Source organism: Pectinophora gossypiella, chromosome 26 (genome assembly GCF_024362695.1).
Source record: "Pectinophora gossypiella chromosome 26, ilPecGoss1.1, whole genome shotgun sequence".
NCBI lineage: Eukaryota > Metazoa > Arthropoda > Insecta > Lepidoptera > Gelechiidae > Pectinophora > Pectinophora gossypiella.
The window spans coordinates 5,937,676-5,956,235 of NC_065429.1; the positions used below are offsets into that span (position 1 = coordinate 5,937,676).

Sequence of the window (18,560 nt, forward strand, 5' to 3'; positions counted from 1 at the left end):
GGTCATTATTCACTTTGACCGGTCAATGTTCATAATGCCTGGTCAATGTTCAAAATGACCGGTCAATGTTCAAAATGACTAATCACTTTGACCGGTCATTATTCACTCTGACCGGTCAATGTTCAAAATGCCCTCAGGACCAACTTATTCACTTTGACCGGTCAATGTTCAAAATGCCTGGTCAATGTTCAAAATGACCGGTCAATGTTCAAAATGCCCTCAGGAATTGGTCAACGTACTTAAGACGGAATGATTAATCACTTTGACTGGCAAAATATTCGTGATCACACACTCCGCAATGTACATCAAATTGTCATTGTAATTAACAATTGTAAGTTTTATTAAACGGGGCCTGTTTAGGTCTTCTTATACTATAGTCGTAAGTTTATGTCATATTGTTTATTTACTTTATTTTTATTCAGGGAGACAAGGTTCGTCAGTTGAAGGCGCAAACGAAAGACAAATCAGTCTGGCAGCCGGAGGTGGCTAAGCTGTTAGAACTAAAGAAGCAGCTCACCGCCGCTCAGGCTGCCCACCCTGTACAGGCCGGCAAGCCTGTAGTAGACGCAGCTGGCTTGGAGAAGGCTATTGCTGAACAGGTAACATTATCATCATCATCATCATCACCAGCCCATTAACGTCCCCACTGCTGGGGCACGGGCCTTCCCTATGGATGGATAGGGAGATCGGGCCGTAAACCATCACGCGGGCCCAGTGCGGATTGCTGGTTATTAACTCCTAATACAGCCGGGACCAACGGCTTAACGTGCCTTCCGAAGCACGGAGGAGCTAGAGATGTTTTTTTTTGTAGTCACCCATCCTATGACCGGCCTTTGCGAAAGTTGCTTAACTTCAACAATCGCAGACCGAGCGCGTTTACCGCTGCGCCACCGAGCTCCTCCGTAACATTATACCGTGGTGCAACTAATACATACATAAACAGCCTATACACGTCCCACTGCTGGGCACAGGCCTCCCCTCAATCAACCGGAGGGGGTATGGAGCATACTCCACCACGCTGCTCCACTGGGTGGTGGAGGTGTTTTTACGGCTAATAGCCGGGACCAACAGCTTAACGTGCCCTCCGAAGCACGGAATCATCTTACTTATTCAATCAGGTGATTCAAGCCTGGAAAGGCCTTACAAAACAAAGGACAGTTTCACAAAGTGATTTCGACATTGTCCCCATCGGGAATCGAACCCGGACCTCCAGATCGTGAGCCCAACGCTCAACCACTGGACTACAGAGGCCGTTTATGCTATAACTTACATATTATCTGTTTTACTGAGACGAGTGGTGGGGAGCGGAGAGTTGCCTTCTATCTTCAGTTTATCTTCAGAGTTACCATTCTCTCTGAGCCGGTGCCGTAAAGGGGGTTCTAAATGGATTTTATTATTTTACATTTTTTTTTTAATTCAACATTCATTCATTTTTGATTTTAATAAGTTTAGAAATATGATTTTAATTTTGAGTACATTTAAATCATCATTCATCATCATTCAAAATATATATTTATTCATTTTTCATTTATTTTTTTAATAATTTTTAACTATATTTTTTTTTATTGTAATAACTTTTAATTTTAAAGTGACATAATTGTATCTTACAATATGACTACCCGAAATAAATGCATTGTATTTTTATTTATTTTTTATTATTTCTATATTCAAATTCAAAAATATCTTTATTGAATTTGAATATATTCGTAGTATTGCTTGTTCTCTATAATTTTATTTTCTTGAACAGGGCGATAAGGTCCGCAAACTGAAGGCCTCGACGAAGGACAAGGCGGTGTGGCAGCCGGAGGTCAACATATTACTGGACCTCAAGAAACAACTCGCGGCCCTCACCACCAAGTAGAACTTAACCCCACACGCGTCCAACAGCATGTGCTGTTTCCGGGAATGTTGCCAATTTGGGAACATTCCATACATAAACTCCTGACGACATGCACACAGCACTTCTCCCGCAGTCTCAAAGGTCGAGCAAAATCTAGGTTGAAAAGAATGCATATACAGGGTGTTAGTGACATCGTAACGAATACTGAGGGGGATGATTTAGACCATGATTCTGAGTTAATATCAAGTGGAAATTTCCGTCGAAAAAGTCATGACCTTATTTATTTTTTAATTATTTTCAATTCTATACTTTTGCGATGGAAAATTCCAATTGATATTAACTCAGAATAATGAGCTGAATCATCCCTCTCAGTATTCGTTACGATGTCACTTCACCCCGTACAAGTACATACACATAGGTGCATGTAGATATGGGTGTTAGTGACACCGTAACGAATACTGAGGGGGATGATTCAGACCATGATTCTGTGTTGATATTAAGTGGAATTTCCTGTCGGAAAATTTATTAAAATTTTACTGTTTTTTTAATTACTTTCAGTTCCATACGTTTGCGACGGAAAATTCCACTTGATATTAACTCGGAATCATGGTCTGAATCATCCCTCAAAGTGTTCGTTACGATGTCACTAACACCCTGTATATTGTACATTATCTCAAACTAGGTCGAAACTAATGTCCTTTGTAAAATGTTTATACCAGGAACATTTCCGGGACGGCATATCACTGCTTCCAAACAATTCCCTGAATCTTACAATTAAAATTTATTTATTACGAAGTTAAGACTTTTATTACTCCACTGCGGCGAAGCAAGATGGACAAAGGTATGAAATTGAAAATAATAAAAAAAAAACAGTTTTCCATCGCAAAAGTATATGAATTGAATCATCATCAACTCGATCAATATTTTAGACTCAAGGTTGCCTGGAAGATATTGTTACCTGAGCAATAAGGCCGTCTGTTGTGCCTACCTGATTATAATTGTTTAAGTGCAATAAAGATTTTTTGTATTGTATTGTAATTTTGCGACGGAAAATTCCTTGAGTTGAATAATCTAACTATTCGGTACGGTTTCACTAACACCCTGTATACTGTACGGTCACGAGTACTAATATGTATATACTTTGAAACCATGTCACATTAACTTTTTTGACAAATTAAACCGTAAGTCTCATTAAATGTCAAATATGATAGTGCGACAGGGTTCTGAAGTGGGTACATGATATTGCTCATGACTGTACTCTGCCTACCCCTTCGAGGATACAGGCGTGATGTATGTTATTATCTCTCCAACCTCCAAATTTTCTCCCCGTCTATAATATCTCGGAGTCGAAATGAAAACAAAATAAAACCAGAAAGTCTACGAAACATTTTATTTTGTAAAAATTAATTCATTTTCTTTCTAACAATCCTACACTTAAGACTCTTATCTGATCTTGGAATAACTTATCACTTATACAATAAAAATGCATTTTAAACATTTTCCTCTCAAAAAAATTATACCGTCAGGTACTTTGGTGTACGAGTTGTGTCCTGTTTATCAAAGCTTACAAGCCCTGTACACGCGTTACACGGAATTGTTTTGTAAAAATTTTCATTATTACAAGAACGTGTTTACCAAAACTACACATGTAAATTGCGTTACAATTGTCAATATTTATTTCACAAGTATATTTTACAATGCCTCTACCTTTTTCATTGATAAAACGTAATATAGAATAATTATAAATTGTTTATTGTAAAAGGACATCAAATAAAAAAATCACAAAACAATTACAAAAAGCATAGAGAATGTTCATTAGAATGATCATAAGGTGGTGGTGGACGTCCTGAGATAAAAGGGCCTCACTCAGCACAAGTCGCGGCGAATTTGCACGTACGTGTGAGTAACTTGTAGCCTGTGACCTTACAAGTTGACTTGTAAGACTACTTGTAGACTTGTAAGTTTTGATAAACACGGCACTGGTCGCCTAGTGTTGCCAGACTATCGACAGTCGTATTATCCCAATATCGATCATAATATAAATTTCCTCCAAAATTCTTAAAAAAAATGCCCAGTTTGAAATCAAAAATTATAAATCCAAATGGCCCTCCATTTTGGTGGACAGTAAATTGTATTAGATTAAGGTTGTTATTTTTATTTAATAAAAGAAAAAAAAATCAGAATTATTTAATTTTTCGCGTTTCAAGGTCGTTCTAACTGTCTACCCCCCAGCGGTAGACTATCTATAACCATGCAACACTAGTGAAGAAAAAAACAATATTAACAAAAATGTTGAATTTCATTCAAAGCCAATGGAATTTACTTATTAATAGGTTGATCAGAAATATTAACGCACATAAGGTCACGACTATACCCCAATCGGGGTAGTCAGAGGTACATCGCAAGATGAACTAAGTACCCATAGCACACTGAGTTTTCTGTTAAACTAACGTGTAAAGGAGACGACTACCACACGAACTAGCAAGGGACTACTGTCCAAAAACTACACTTTGTTTAGAAAGTCCTCATAACATGTACATAAAAGTATACAATAAGATACCTGATAAATTTAAAAACGGACCCACTAAAGTTATGGCTTTTAAATTACGCGAATAGCTTATTACTAATAGTTTTTATAGTATTAGAGAATTTTTGAATTTTCGACATTTGCATGCTGCTGTAACACTGCCTTATACCATATTGTGACTCTGTACCTACCTATCCTAAGCGAATAAATGATTTCTGATTTCTGTTAGGTAAAAACTGCACTTAAGATAAGTCAATATAACTCGTTGGTGCAAATCCGGTACTATAGGGTTCGAACTGGCGCTCCCCGTTTGAGAAGCAAGCCGATGTACCACAGGGCCATAGTGACTCTGTAACATTTCTAATCAACCCGTACAACTCTAGTAAACCTTAAAACAAAATGTGTACTTAACAACTTAATTACATAAACGGTTTCACTTTAAAATGCACATCGGCGATATTGTAGAAAAAATATCTGGTGATAAGTGGTTCTGCCCACCCGTATAGGGATTGCGGGCGTGAGTTTTAAATCTGAAGAATTAAAGTCTGGGTAAAAATTGAGACCGCAATTGTTTATTTGGATTGAAACTAACGTGTCTATTGTGAGGTATTGTTAATCTTCTATCGTGTGGGTTGTGAGGTGGAGTACCAACCTCATCAACCCTGGTGTCAGGGTTATTATTGAGCCGCCAAAGGCCCCTGACATGGCTCATGTAACGACTTACTTACATCAGTAAGTAGTAACCGGGACCAACGGCTTAACGTGCCTTCCGAAGTACGGATCATCTTACTTTATGGACAATCAGGTGATCAGTAATGCCCTAACCAAACTAGGGATCACAAAGTGATTTTTGTGATATGTCCCCACCGGGATTCGAACCCCGAACCGGGGGTCCGGGGTTTTGTTAATAAAAATCACACGCTAATGTGGTTATTCCAAAAGGCGGTTATGTACTTTTAAGCTTATAACGACGGTCACACTAACATAACATATTCGACAAAGTTGAAGTACCAACATAGCCGATGCGCATATAACATAAAACCCACTTCTGATTATAATTTATAAACAAAACATAAAACTACGTAAACTGAGTATCAGATAATGTTACCCAAATTCAGTTTGTATCACAATTTTCCCGCGCACACCCCCCAAACATGAGTTTTTATAAAACTCGAAATTAAATTATTACAATAAATAAAGGTAATCTCGCCAAATTATGTTAGAAATAAATTGGCCCCGATTCGTGCTTATAATTCGAAGTTATAAAAGTTAAAATAAAATTAAGTGGTGTTTACTGTCATTTTCTTATCCGCCCAAAAGGAAAGAGACGAATGATTGACAGCTGTCAGTTTTAAAATGAATGAATAACGCGAGCGAATCAAAGAAACATCTCGCTGTTATGCAATCACTTTGACGTGTGCTGTTCACTCAATTCCGTCGGGTTTTTGGTCAATTGAAATTTAGAGAGGGTTATTCAAATTTCCATCTAGAATTGACGTGTGTTCTATAAACTTTACGCGTGTCGACGGATAAGAAAATGACAGGTATAACTTAAAATAAAATTAGATGTTGTGTACTGGAATCAGGACCGATATTAATATTAAATTCCGATTCCAGCTGATTAAACTTTATTTTAATTTGACAGCTATAAAAATTGTGTCGTTTTAGCTTATCACAAGAAATTATTAAAAGTATAGTCCGCGCCACGAAAGAAATTCCGCGCTACGGCGCTACTGTCGTAGATTCTGCATAGAATTACTATGACTTGTCAATTAGTTCCATAAAAATCCGCGACTTCTTTCGTGGCGCGGACAACACTGGGGCCTCAGCCAAATTGCATTGCAAACGATTATGACAATTGACAGTGACAAAAAATTCTTCCAGCGGGCTTAGCACCGTAAGCGCGCGACTTTCTCGCCTCGACATACGTCACCCGTCACTCTCTCACAGTACCGCACAGAAAGAGACAGATGATCTCTGTCGCGGCGAGATAGAGTCGCGTGCTTACGGTGCTAGGCCCGCTGGTTTCTTTACGTACTTTAAAGCATGTTAGTGACATCGTAACGAATACTGATAGGGATGATTCAGACCATGATTCCCAAAAGTATGGAAAACAATGACGACGGAAAATTCCACTTGTTACTCAGAATCATGGTCTGAATTAACCTTCAAAGTTTTCGTTACGATGTCACTAACAGCCTGTATAGTTGTGTAGAATTGTCAAAATTAAATAGAGTTCGCCTCAGCCGAAGTCAACAACTTTGTTTTAATAAATATTTTTCTTAATTCCATTCGTATACAGCTGAAACTCGTAAACGTATTTGGCAAAATGATTTTAAGTTTTTAAGCGGCGATTTTTTAAAAGAATTAAGTGTTCCAAAATTGAATTTATTCATACAATTTTTTTAATTCCATTTATGAATAATTTAAGTAAAAGTCTGCATTTTCGAATTACAAATACTATTTTACAGGCACAAAATTAAGCTTCCTTATAATTATTGGCACATATACTGGTCTCGAACTTTCTTGATTTTCTATCCCTTTCTATCATATGCCTGTTAAACAATATTTCCATCCAAAAATGCTTTTTTTGCGCATATTATTAGACTTTTTTATAAACATAATAAATATAATTTTTAATCTGCGCTTTTATCACAAAAAAGTCAAGTCATTCCGCCATTTTTCATGTATGACATTTAAGAATTTTATTTTTTAAGATTACATAAGTAGACAAGGATCTTGTGGTACTAAGAAGATCGAGAGGTCGTGGTGGCCCAGTTATAAGAACCCCTAACTCGCACTGTGTGGTCGCAGGTTCGAATCGTTTTTTTTAAAGAACGTCAAGGGCCCTGTGCCGAGGTTTTTCTTGCAGCTTCTTTTCCCCGGCTATACAGGTTGTGAGAAGCTGCAGTAGTTTTAGGCGGATGAGACGTTCGTTATGTAAAAATTGACGATTCAAAGTGTAACTATGTTACCTACTGAATAAAGATATTTTTGAATTCGAATCTATAACAGTTCAAGACTAATTCCCAAATTGGGGTAGTCAGAGGTACATATGATAAGTACCCACACCACAGTTTACTGTTAGACCAACGTGATATGTGAGCCGTATCGCCGTCTATAATGGTCGAGACAACTGTGTTAGTGAAAACTGCACTTAAGGTAAATTAATAACTCATTGGTGCAAGTTCGGGGTTCGAAACCGGTGATTCCATTGCAAAAGTATAGATTAGAAAATAATTTTAAAAAATCACGAATTTTGTGTCAACTCGGAATCATGGTCTGAATCATCCCTCAAAGTTTTCGTTACGATGTCACTAACACCCTGTATACTGAAAAATATACCGAGTAGGTATGTCACATAACTATATGTTATTACATTTATGATATTACAGTTTAATTAAAAAATATATTAAGAAAATAATCCTTATAAAATAAAATCGTTTACCCTACTGTACATTTGGTGATATATTTTTTTTTTCTACAAATATGATATTATTTCTTATGTTAACGTTGTTAAATAGTGGCTATGCCTACCCCAAACGGATTGCAGGCGTGAATTTAAGTAGTATCCCACTCGTAACATGATTTATTTAATGTCATAGAAATGTGCGAAAAAGTGTACTATATGTTCTGTCTCACTCACTCGTTAGTACTATAGATGACTGTTAGAGAGAGATGTCTAATAATGCAATAATAAAACTGATTTATCCTTTTTTGATACTATACACTAACATCTAATACTTAATACTAAATATACTTCGAGACTGAAGTCTGTAAAGATTGTCTGTCCTGTTCTTTCTTGGGAAAAAGAGGACTATATTATCTTTTATCTCACTCACACATTACTTAACCTTATAATGTGTGAGAGAAATATTTTTTATCTTTCTAAAGAGAAATAGAGCTAAGGACTCCATAGCTCATTCATCACAAAACATCTGTTGACTCGCTCACACCTATTTAATACACTTAGTGCAACAAGGACAGCTATAGGTAAGCAATATTTCTGATTCTATCTATAAACCATTATGGTTTTTAATTCGAGTATTTCGAGTCTTAGGCTGCGTTTCCATTGACGCAGAGCGGAGATAAGAACGGATTTGACCAATCACAGCGTTCGAGAGAGCGAAAAACGAAGACGCTCTGTCACTCTCTCCCTCACGGTGATTGGTCGATTCACGTCTCCGCTCATCTCCGCACAGCTCCGCGTCAATGGAAACGCAGCCTAAATTGGATGACAATTCGTCGTTTTATTGAAGATTTCGTAAGAAAACGTCGCTGATTTAAACAGTTTGTCTAAGATACACAAAATTAGCCATAACATCGGGGGAAAAAATCAGAAAAATCCTGCACTAGTTGTAGAAAGACACGTGGAAATTGCTTTCAGGTATAAGGCGTTCTTAATCAAACTAAATTTCGGTTGTATAGAATCAAAACCGCTGTCTTATCACCATGAGGTCTAGACGGCCACATTGAAGCAATAGGCTATTGCGCAAACTAGTCAAATAAAAAAAAACGAAAATCATAAATCTTCTCACAACAGCGTGATAAAAAATTGTCCCGGTCATTTTATCGATTCTGACGATATAATTATGTCGTTTTGTCGATTGGTGCTAATATGTGACACCAAATAAGTCATGTCCTTCTGTCAAAATACGAACAAAATCACGTGGCACGCATGTTAGGGGAAAAAAAAGATGCCAGAGTCTATTGTAGACTGCTTCATTTCGAATATCCTATTGCTAACAATGTGGTCTGTTTAGACCGTCACATTTAGCCGAGGATGCCAGTCTACTGTAGGCTATGCTTCATTTCGAATACCCTATTGTGTCAATATGGCCTATTTAGACCGTCACAACTAGCCTATTACCTATGATACCAGAGCCTACTGTAGGCTGTGCGTTATCTCGGAGTCAGTCTTATGTTTGCCGCGACATTTGCTCTGCGATATGACTGCCGTGTTGGTGTTCCCGGACCAGTCGCCCAGCTGCGGCGCCGGCCGGTAGAACTTCGACGAGGTCCGGTTGAACACTGGGAGCAGCTCGTTCGCTTCGTTTGATAGAGCCTGTTGGGAGAGAATATCGGCTTTATAAATAGGCTGGTTTCTAACTAGTCAATACAGTTAGATTTTACTAAACGTCAAAACACGAAATTACTATGGAATTTTTATTGTAAAAGGACGTTCAATCCTACGACAAGTCGCCATTGCTAGCCCTTTGACTACGTAAGTGATACCACTGTGTTACCATTAAATTGGTATCTCCAACATTCCAAGCAAGTAAATTTTATTATTGAAAATTAAATGAATTACTGACTAATGTATTTAATTACTTGTCACATATATAAAAATCATTAAAACTGTTAGTAAATCTTTTGCTATAAGTTCAAAATTGCCTTGCAAAGTAAATTAAAAACATTGGTCGTGGGTAATGTATTTTTTACGAAATGGCAACGCAGGGTGCGATGACGTCAGGTGGGCTAACTGTGAAATGTTGTTAACTGTCACTTTTAAGGCTACCTGGTTTTCTTATACCATGTGGAAAAGTAACCTGGGACGTCAGATAAAAACGAGACAAAATATGGGGAGGATGATTCCCTGTGATTGATGGATAGTCTAACTATTCACGTGTGGGTTGTGGGGTGCATTACCAACCTCATCAACCCTGGGGTCAGGGTGGTTATACGTACCTTGAGATATATAACGGCGTCAGTGCCGTAACCCTCGCAGGACATGAGGTGCAGGTCTCCGTGGAAGTAGCGCGCGTACAGCCGGGAGATCGGAAGACCATAGCCGTATCCTGGGATGAAGATAAACTTGTTGAAGGTCAATGTAACATTTTTGAGTTTACGTCATTTCGCAAGGTGTTACGGCTGAGGAGAAGAAATGACAAGAAACTGCAACAGCGACACATCTTTTAAATCAATGAGGACATTACAAGTTATTTAATAACTAAAGGAACACATTTAATACCAGTCATTTTTATCATTTAGGTAATCATGAATCCTATAATAAGTTTTTTTACATAAAGCTTCACATGAGCTTTAAATTTATTTTCTGACAAATTTCATACAGGCCTGAAACCTTCAGGCCTGTTGGGTACCTGCCCAGTTATGCGCGTACCGCGGTTCAGGGCGTCGTCTGAGAGGAAGAATATTTGAATTAAACGACCCTAGCGGGTCGATAGCGATAAGCGCTGAATGAGGGAAATCATCGACCACGCTAGCTTGTTCGGTATCGGGGTTCTGAAGTGTTTGGTGTCGCGAGCTGATTGGCCGCCTCTATGGCTAGAGTAATCGGGTCGTCGGTATCGTATATTACGTCCTTCGGACGCCGATACTTTCCAGTACCGTCCCTGAGCGGGATGTATTCGGAAGCCGCAACTACCAGGAGATTTGGGTGATGCGGAGCTAATTTGAGCCATTGGGCAATGGTTGGCAGAAGTGGGTACAGCTCATATTGCCAACCTTCTACCATGTGGAACGCAATAAAAAATTTAATAACGAATGGAATGGGCTGCCGGCGTCGGTGTTTCCTGAATCTTATAACCTGGGGTCCTTTAAATCACGGGTGAATAGGCATTTTCTGGGTAAGCTCATTCCAACGTCGATCTCTTCTTCTCCTCGTGGAAGAACGAAGTCAAGAGCAAGCCCAACTTAATTAAAAAAAAAAAAATTTCAGGCATGTAACCCATATTTACATTTACATTATAAAATTAAAATTCAAAAATTAAAATTCCCAAATCAATAAAACAAAATAGTAAAATTAAAAACATTCAAAACAAAACATTAATTAAAAACATTATAGAAGCAAAGCTAGAAGGAAAGAGAGGAAGGGGAAGACCAAGAAGAGCTTACATGGAACAGATTAAAGAAAAGGTTAATGTCGTGTCTTATAGGGAAGTCAAGGAATTGGCCTTTGATAGACTGGAATGGAAAACGCTACACCGACAAGAGCGTGGCTCTTAAATTGATGATGAGTAAAATTAAAATTATAAAAATAAAAATACTCAAATAGATGATATGATTATGATATGGACTCACCAGCGAGTGGTACGGTGTGGGAGTCTGAGCGGCTGGGCTGCGGCGCGGTGCTGTACATGTACTTGAACAGCAGGTCCGACACGCTGCGAGGGATGCCGCCTCCACGATCCGACAGCTGGAACAAACAATTAATCATATCATTTATTGCGTTCCACATGGTAGGACTTTGGTAATAACATAACAAATACTTTATTGCACAAACAGGAAAAAACAAAAAACAAAACAAATGAGAAATAGAATTAGTACAATAGGCGGCCTTATTGCTAAGTAGCAATCTCTTCCAGGCAACCTTTAAGTATATGAGATATTGAATATAAGGTGAGTAACACATATGGACCCGGATTGGGCAAGTTACAGCATATTTTTTAGGCTTAAACATAATAAATGTGAAAGTATACATAATTTAGACATAAAAGTAAAAGAAAACTACTTATCATTAAAAAAACTCCTGCAGAGTATAAAAACTTTTGTCAATTAGGTACTGTTTTAAGCATCTTTTGAAATCATTTAAATTGCTGATGTCAAACATAATTATTCTATGCAGAAACATACTCCCTAGTATCCATATTTATTCTGGAGGTGGAGGCCTGGAGCCTATAGTACAGGGTAACCTAGTTTACGCTCCAGCCTCCACAAACATATGTTAAATAAGTCAAAATGTAACTTATTACTATTATGTGGTGGAGGTAATAAACGATTTTTTTTTCTTGCAAGGCTTTTGGAATCTTATTATATATTTTAACAGACATAGCGAATGGACCTGAATTCGTAATATTAAACATTAAAAAGGCAGAACATTTATCCATACGGGCGAGTACGTTAGTTTCCAACCATACAAATCAGTTACCTTTTATACATACAACATAAACAGCCTACACAGGTCCCGTTAAGCCGTTGGTCCCGGTTACTACTTACTGATACAAGTTAGTAGACGTTACATGAGAGGCAGGGGCCTTAGGCGGTTCAATAATAACCTTGACACCAGGGTTGATGGGGTTGGTAATCCACATCACAACCCACACGATAGAAGAATGTGTAGTGTCTTTGTAAAAGGTGTTATGTAGGAAGTGTCCAGGGTGTTCTTATGTCCATAGATGTGTCTTTCCTGGGAATATTCCCGTTGTAAAATCTCTTTCAAATTGTTCTTTCTTGTACGGTCACGAGCATTAATAGTATACACTTTGGTACCATGTCACATTAACTTTTTTGACAAATTGAACTGTAAGTCTCACTAAATGTCAAATATGTTAGTGCGACAGAGTCCTAAAGTGGGTACATTATATTGCTCATGACTGTACTCTAGTCTTATCTGCCTAAAGGTTAAGTAATAAAGTCCTTTTTACACAAGTCTTGCGTCTTTTTCTGCCGTGTACTCTGCCCTGCCAGTTATGCCTCACCTTAACAGATATGTCTTCTTTCCCCTCAACCAGGTTGACCTGTATTGGCGGCGGGTTGTTCTCATGATGCTCCATCACCGCCCGCATGGCGTTCTTGAACAGCTCGAACAGCATGTGGTACAGATGAGACGGAACATATACCACCAGCAAAGGTCGCTCGCTTGGCACTGTCAACAAAAAGAAATTCAGAAAGACCATCCCGTGATCATGGCACTTGCAACAGTCGAAATATCGGGAGTCTTATATCCCTATTTCAAACGCGGTAAGAACCCGTTATTATGTGTTTTAATTATGATAATAACCGCGATCATGGCACTTGCAACAGTCGAAATATCGGGAGTCTTATATCCCTATTTCAAACGCGGTAAGAACCCGTTATTATGTGTTTTAATTATGATAATAACCGCGATCATGGCACTTGCAACAGTCGAAATATCGGGAGTCTTATATCCCTATTTCAAACGCGGTAAGAACCCGTTATTATGTGTTTTAATTATGATAATAACCGCGCTCATGGCACTTGCAACAGTCGAAATATCGGGGGTCTTATATCCCCATTTCAAACGCGGTAAGAACCCGTTATTATGTGTTTTAATTATGATAATAACCGCGATCATGGCACTTGCAACAGTCGAAATATCGGGAGTCTTATATACCTATTTCAAACGCGGTAAGAACCCGTTATTATGTGTTTTAATTATGATAATAACCGCGATCATGGCACTTGCAACAGTCGAAATATCGGGAGTCTTATATCCCTATTTCAAACGCGGTAAGAACCCGTTATTATGTGTTTTAATTATGATAATAACCGCGTAAACTTAAAACAATTGAGAAAGATTTAAAAAAGAACATGAACAGCCTATGCAGGATGTTACTGACATCGTAACGAATGCTGAGGGGGATGATTTGGTGACACTTACACCCTGTATAGATGGTCGAGAATGTTCTAGTCTTCCATTGCCTCCTTTCTGCAACCTGGCATTCTCATACGCGTCTCAAATCACACTATACGAGCTTATAGAATAGTCGAGAATGTTCTGGAATGTTCTAGAAACTCCCTAACCTCCTTTCTGCAACAGCAGCAGCTAGGAGATATATAATATCTGTCGCAGAGGAACTTGGCGTTCTCATACGCGTCTCAAACCACACTATATCTATAGATAGTCGAGAATGTTCTGGAATGTTCTAGAAACTCCCTAACCTCCTTTCTGCAACAGCTGCACCTAGGAGAGGTATAATATCTGTCGCAGAGGAACCTGGCGTTCTCATACGCTTGACGAACCACTGTATATAGTTAGGAATGTGCTGGAATGTTCTAGAATCTTCCTTACCTCCTTTCTGCAGTAGTTGCAGCTCCGGCGAGGCGAGGTAATATCTGTCGCAGAGGAACCTGGCGTTCTCATACGCGTCACGCACCACCGCCACAACGTCACACGCCGGGTCGATGGAGCCTATATGCCGACCGCCCGCGTCTATACCGCTGACTGACGCCGGCTTACCGATCTGTTCGCCGAAGAGTAGTGCTGAAACAAGGGAATAGATAGTCAGAAAATCTGAATTATCCACTCAAATTCAGAAATATCTTTATTCAGTAGGTAACATAGTTACACTTTGAATCGTCAATATTTACATAACGAACGTCTCATTCGCCTAAAACTACTGCAGCTTCTCACAACCTGTATAGCCGGGGAAAAGAAGCTGCAAGAAAAACCTCGGCACAGGGCCCTAGACGTTCTTTAAAAAAATAAAAATAAACAATAAAATATTGGTATAAAATTGAGTAATTTAACTACCTAATATCAGTTCTCAGCAGACAGTTAATCCCATGCATCCATATATCACTAACTTTATCACTTTTTTTGTAAAGTTTTTGTTTAACTACAGTCTTAAAACAGTTGAACACTGGGACTGAGTTTTTTAAAGTTGAACACTGGGATCCCGAAGCATCCACACCTCACCGAGGTTTCTATTAGACCAATAGGACTTGCACCAATGAGTTATGAATTTATCTTAAGTGCAGTTTTCACCAGACACAGTTGGCTCGACCATAATAGAAGGCGATATGGCTCCGCTATCACGTTGGTCTAACAGAAAGGTCGGTGAGGTGTGGGCACTTAGTTCATCTCGCGATGGATGTACCCCTGACTATCCCAATTGGAATATAGTCGTGAGCTTGTTATGTATCCCGACATGGCCGGATCGTGAATTTGTGGGGCCCTGGGCTGAAACTACTTGGGGGCCTATATTAATACTCAACTAATAGCAAAAAATATTTTAACAGATATTTGTTTTTTCAAATTATGGTCTACTTTTTAGCGGGATCTGGGGGCCCCTTGTAACCCCGGGGCCCTGGGCTGCAGCCCAATCAGCCCATAGGTAGATCCGGTCATGGATCCCGAAATACTGGGGTTTTCGTAAGGAAATTCTTCTTTCGGAAAGTTGATCCTTTGGAAGTGTCGTATTAGGAAGAAACTTATCAACTATATAATCAACCCTCTATCGTTCTGTTCTGTTGTGTACCCAGGGTCCGCTTACCTAAGCTGAAGATTTGACAGCGACTGCCTGTCTAACCTTCCAACCCGCGAAGGGAAATCCAGCCGAATACTGGTTAGGGCACATACCTCCGAAACGCATTTCTTGGGTATGCGTTTCTTAGGTTTCTTCACGAAGTTTTCCTTAACCGCTGAGCACATGACAGGCCTGCTGGATTCGAACCTGCGGCCTTACAGCGAGAAAGAAGCGGTCTTCCGACTGGGCTACCACGGTTACTTAGACACGACACATCGACGGAAGAAACCTGTCAACCAAAGGGGTCAAAACCAGGATTAGTAAGATTGGCAACTCACTGTGCTGGTTGATGAGCATCCGTATGGAGATGCGGCTCATGTAGAACCTGTCGAGGAAGTACTGTATGGAGTTTTCGGTGCCGGGGTCCACCTCATGCGACTCCTTCAGCTCGAGCACCCCCTGTGCCATGGTCTGGACCACGTCCGCGTGGCGGTTGCGGATGTGAACCAGCCGCTCGCAGAACCTGTCGGATAGACATTTTCAAAAACTGCTCCGCATCAGGGAAACACTATACGGCCTGATGAAACTATGATACTTGTCCTAGTTTAGAGGCATTCGGGGAGCGTCCGGGGAAGGTTTCATTTGTAAACCGGGTTTAAAAAAAAAAATAGGACCGCCCGAGACATGCACTATGCTCGCACGCACACCACGATCAACCGACCAAGTATATTTATATGTTTTTGTTAAATATTTTTATAAGGTTTTGTTTTCTTATTTCAAGAATTAAAAAAGCTGATTTGTGTAAACAATTTGTAACAAATTGTAATATGATTCTGTTTTGTTAAAATAATGAATGAATAAAACAGGTGATTTATGGCATTTTCAACTGTTTTTTATTACATTGAATGTGTTTAAAAGGTCTTGTTGACGTGTCCGGCTTTCGGACTCTAAAATCCGGGGTTTTCACGAGTCTTGTCCTATTTTCCAAATTTTAGAGATGGCAACCCTAGGTATATTGTATGTGTAGTGTGTGTGTGACACTCACTTCGTCAGGACCATCTGCTCGGGCTCCATCTTCTCGAAGTGTATGATCTCCTCGAACGAGCGCTCGTACCACTGGTTCACCAGGCCCACAGACGGCATCCGCAGCAGGTTCTCCGGCAGCAGCGCTATCTCTTTCATTATGTTCGCTAGCCTACAAGTGGGAGAGGGACGGCGTTATTTTCGTCAGCAACTGTTTTGATTACTATTGCGTGCTGTACAGTCATGAGCAATATAATGTACCCACTTTAGGACTCTGTCGCACTAACATATTTGACATTTAGTGAGACTTACAGTTCAATTTGTCAAAAAAGTTAATGTGACATGGTACCAAATTGTATACATATTAATGCTCGTGACTGTACGGTCACGAGTACTAATATGATACACTTTACGATACCACGTCACATTAACTTTTCTGAAAAATTAAACCGTAAGTCTTAAAATTTGTCAGAAAATAAATTTAAAGCTCATGTGAAGCTTACTTTATGTAAAAAAGCTTATTATAAGATTAATGACTACCTAAATGATAAAAATGTTTGGTATTGAATGTGTTCCTCTAGTTATTAAATAACTTGTAATGTATACCCTCATTGGTTTTTAAAAGATGTGTCGCTGTTGCAGTTTCTTGTCATTTCTTCTCCTCAGCCATAACACCTTGCGAAATGATGTAAATTCAAAAATGTTACATTGACCTTCAACAAGTTTATCCATGATAATTACGTTGAATAAATGATACTGATTTCTGATTATTAAATGTCAAATATGATAGTGCGACAGGGTTCGAAAGTAGGTGCTTGATATTACTCATGACTGTACGTACATACATACATACATAAACTCACGCCCGTAATCCCTAATGGGGTGGGCAGAGCCACAAGTAATCAAAGACAACTTGCAGCCACTGTTGATACGATGTCGTAAGCTGGATATGATGAACCTTATGACTGTACGTGTATGCCTTTAAAACACATAAAACATGACCATACGTCCCACTGCTGGGCATAGGCCTCCCCGCAATCAACCGGAGGGGATACTCCACCACGCTGCTCCACTGCGGGTTGGTGGAGGTGTTTTTACGGCTAATAGCCGGGACCAACAGGTCAACGTGCCCTCGAAGCACGGAATCATCTTATTTTTTCGGACAATAAGGTTGTACAACTCACCACCCCTAAAAAGTGTCAGAAAAAAAATAATGTAAAACTAGCCCAAAGAAAAGTACCGTCTATAAGAAGAAAGAAAGAAAATTATTTTAGAAATAAGTATACCAACTTACTTTAGTACACAGAATAGTGAACAAAATAATCCCTACCCCACCTACCCCCCTGTCCCTATACCTTATCTCTAAAAAGGGACGTAACTTCATATATAATTGATATCCCGTGGTTTCCACGACTTAACGTGATAATTACCTATTTTCTCATTACCCGGGCACATAAATATTAAGAAATATAATGTAAATAGCAGAAGCATACAGGGTGTTAGTGACATCGTAACGAAAACTTTGAGGTATGATTCTGAGTTGGCTAGTGGTTGCCTGGAAGAAATTGCTCTACGGCAATAAGGCCGCCCAAATTGTACTGTGTTCGTGTGTTATGTCTGATTGTAGAAATTTAGTTCTGTGCAATAAAGTTTTCTCTCTCTCTTTATTTAAGAGCTGCGCTCTTGTCGGTGGAGTAATCGCCTTCATTACTCCATAGATAGGGCGTGTAGAACGGTGGTTGCCCCAATCGCCTTCCGTTCCGCAGCACACCACCAATTTCTCAATCGGTGATGTTCTAGCTAGAGCCCTACCAGAATCCATTTCCTCGGCCTTCAACCAGTACTGATACCGCTGCTGCCCGGCATCAGGGGTGCGCTTTTGAAGTAGCGGCGCCTACTCGCTACGTCACAAGATCGTCATAGAACCCTAGTCCCAGTAAAAAGTAAAGTTTTTATAGAATAGAATATAATAGAATAGAAATAGTTTATTATGAAAGGACGCCACACACAAAAAGAAAGACAACAATATCATATCAAATTTCCACTAAAACAATTACAAAAAAGCAAGAAGGATGTTAGTCGAAATGGTCATAAGGTGGTGGTGGACGTCCTGAGATAAACGTGGACGTCCTTTTTTTCAATGATACCTTTACGTGTAGAGCAACGCAATAAAGTATATTTGATTTGATTTATGTTGTCCAAAACCCGAGGCCATAACAGT

At 39.2% G+C, this 18,560-nt stretch overlaps 3 protein-coding genes across 4 annotated transcripts in view; 1 reads left to right on the forward strand and 2 right to left on the reverse strand.

Moving 5' to 3' along the window:
- Positions 1-2,635, forward strand: part of LOC126378348 (methionine--tRNA ligase, cytoplasmic) — a 51,543-nt gene extending 48,908 nt beyond the window's left edge. Inside the window, exons 24-25 of the mRNA XM_050026615.1 lie at positions 423-599; positions 1,748-2,635. Coding sequence (XP_049882572.1) covers positions 423-599; positions 1,748-1,861 — 291 coding nt within the window. The 3' untranslated portion in view covers positions 1,862-2,635. The remainder of the gene's footprint in view (positions 1-422; positions 600-1,747) is intronic.
- The window catches only part of LOC126378458 (uncharacterized), a 240,106-nt gene that overhangs the window by 60,011 nt on the left and 161,535 nt on the right, over positions 1-18,560 (reverse strand). The gene's annotated exons all lie outside the window — the stretch shown is intronic.
- The window catches only part of LOC126378443 (pyruvate dehydrogenase (acetyl-transferring) kinase, mitochondrial), a 52,802-nt gene continuing 37,458 nt past the window's right edge, over positions 3,217-18,560 (reverse strand). For both annotated transcript variants that reach the window (XM_050026809.1, XM_050026808.1), the window contains 7 exons: positions 16,362-16,511; positions 15,655-15,839; positions 14,140-14,331; positions 12,806-12,972; positions 11,409-11,523; positions 10,056-10,165; positions 3,217-9,432 (listed from right to left, as the gene is read on the reverse strand). In XM_050026809.1, coding sequence (XP_049882766.1) covers positions 9,253-9,432; positions 10,056-10,165; positions 11,409-11,523; positions 12,806-12,972; positions 14,140-14,331; positions 15,655-15,839; positions 16,362-16,511 — 1,099 coding nt within the window. In that variant the 3' untranslated portion in view covers positions 3,217-9,252. The remainder of the gene's footprint in view (positions 9,433-10,055; positions 10,166-11,408; positions 11,524-12,805; positions 12,973-14,139; positions 14,332-15,654; positions 15,840-16,361; positions 16,512-18,560) is intronic.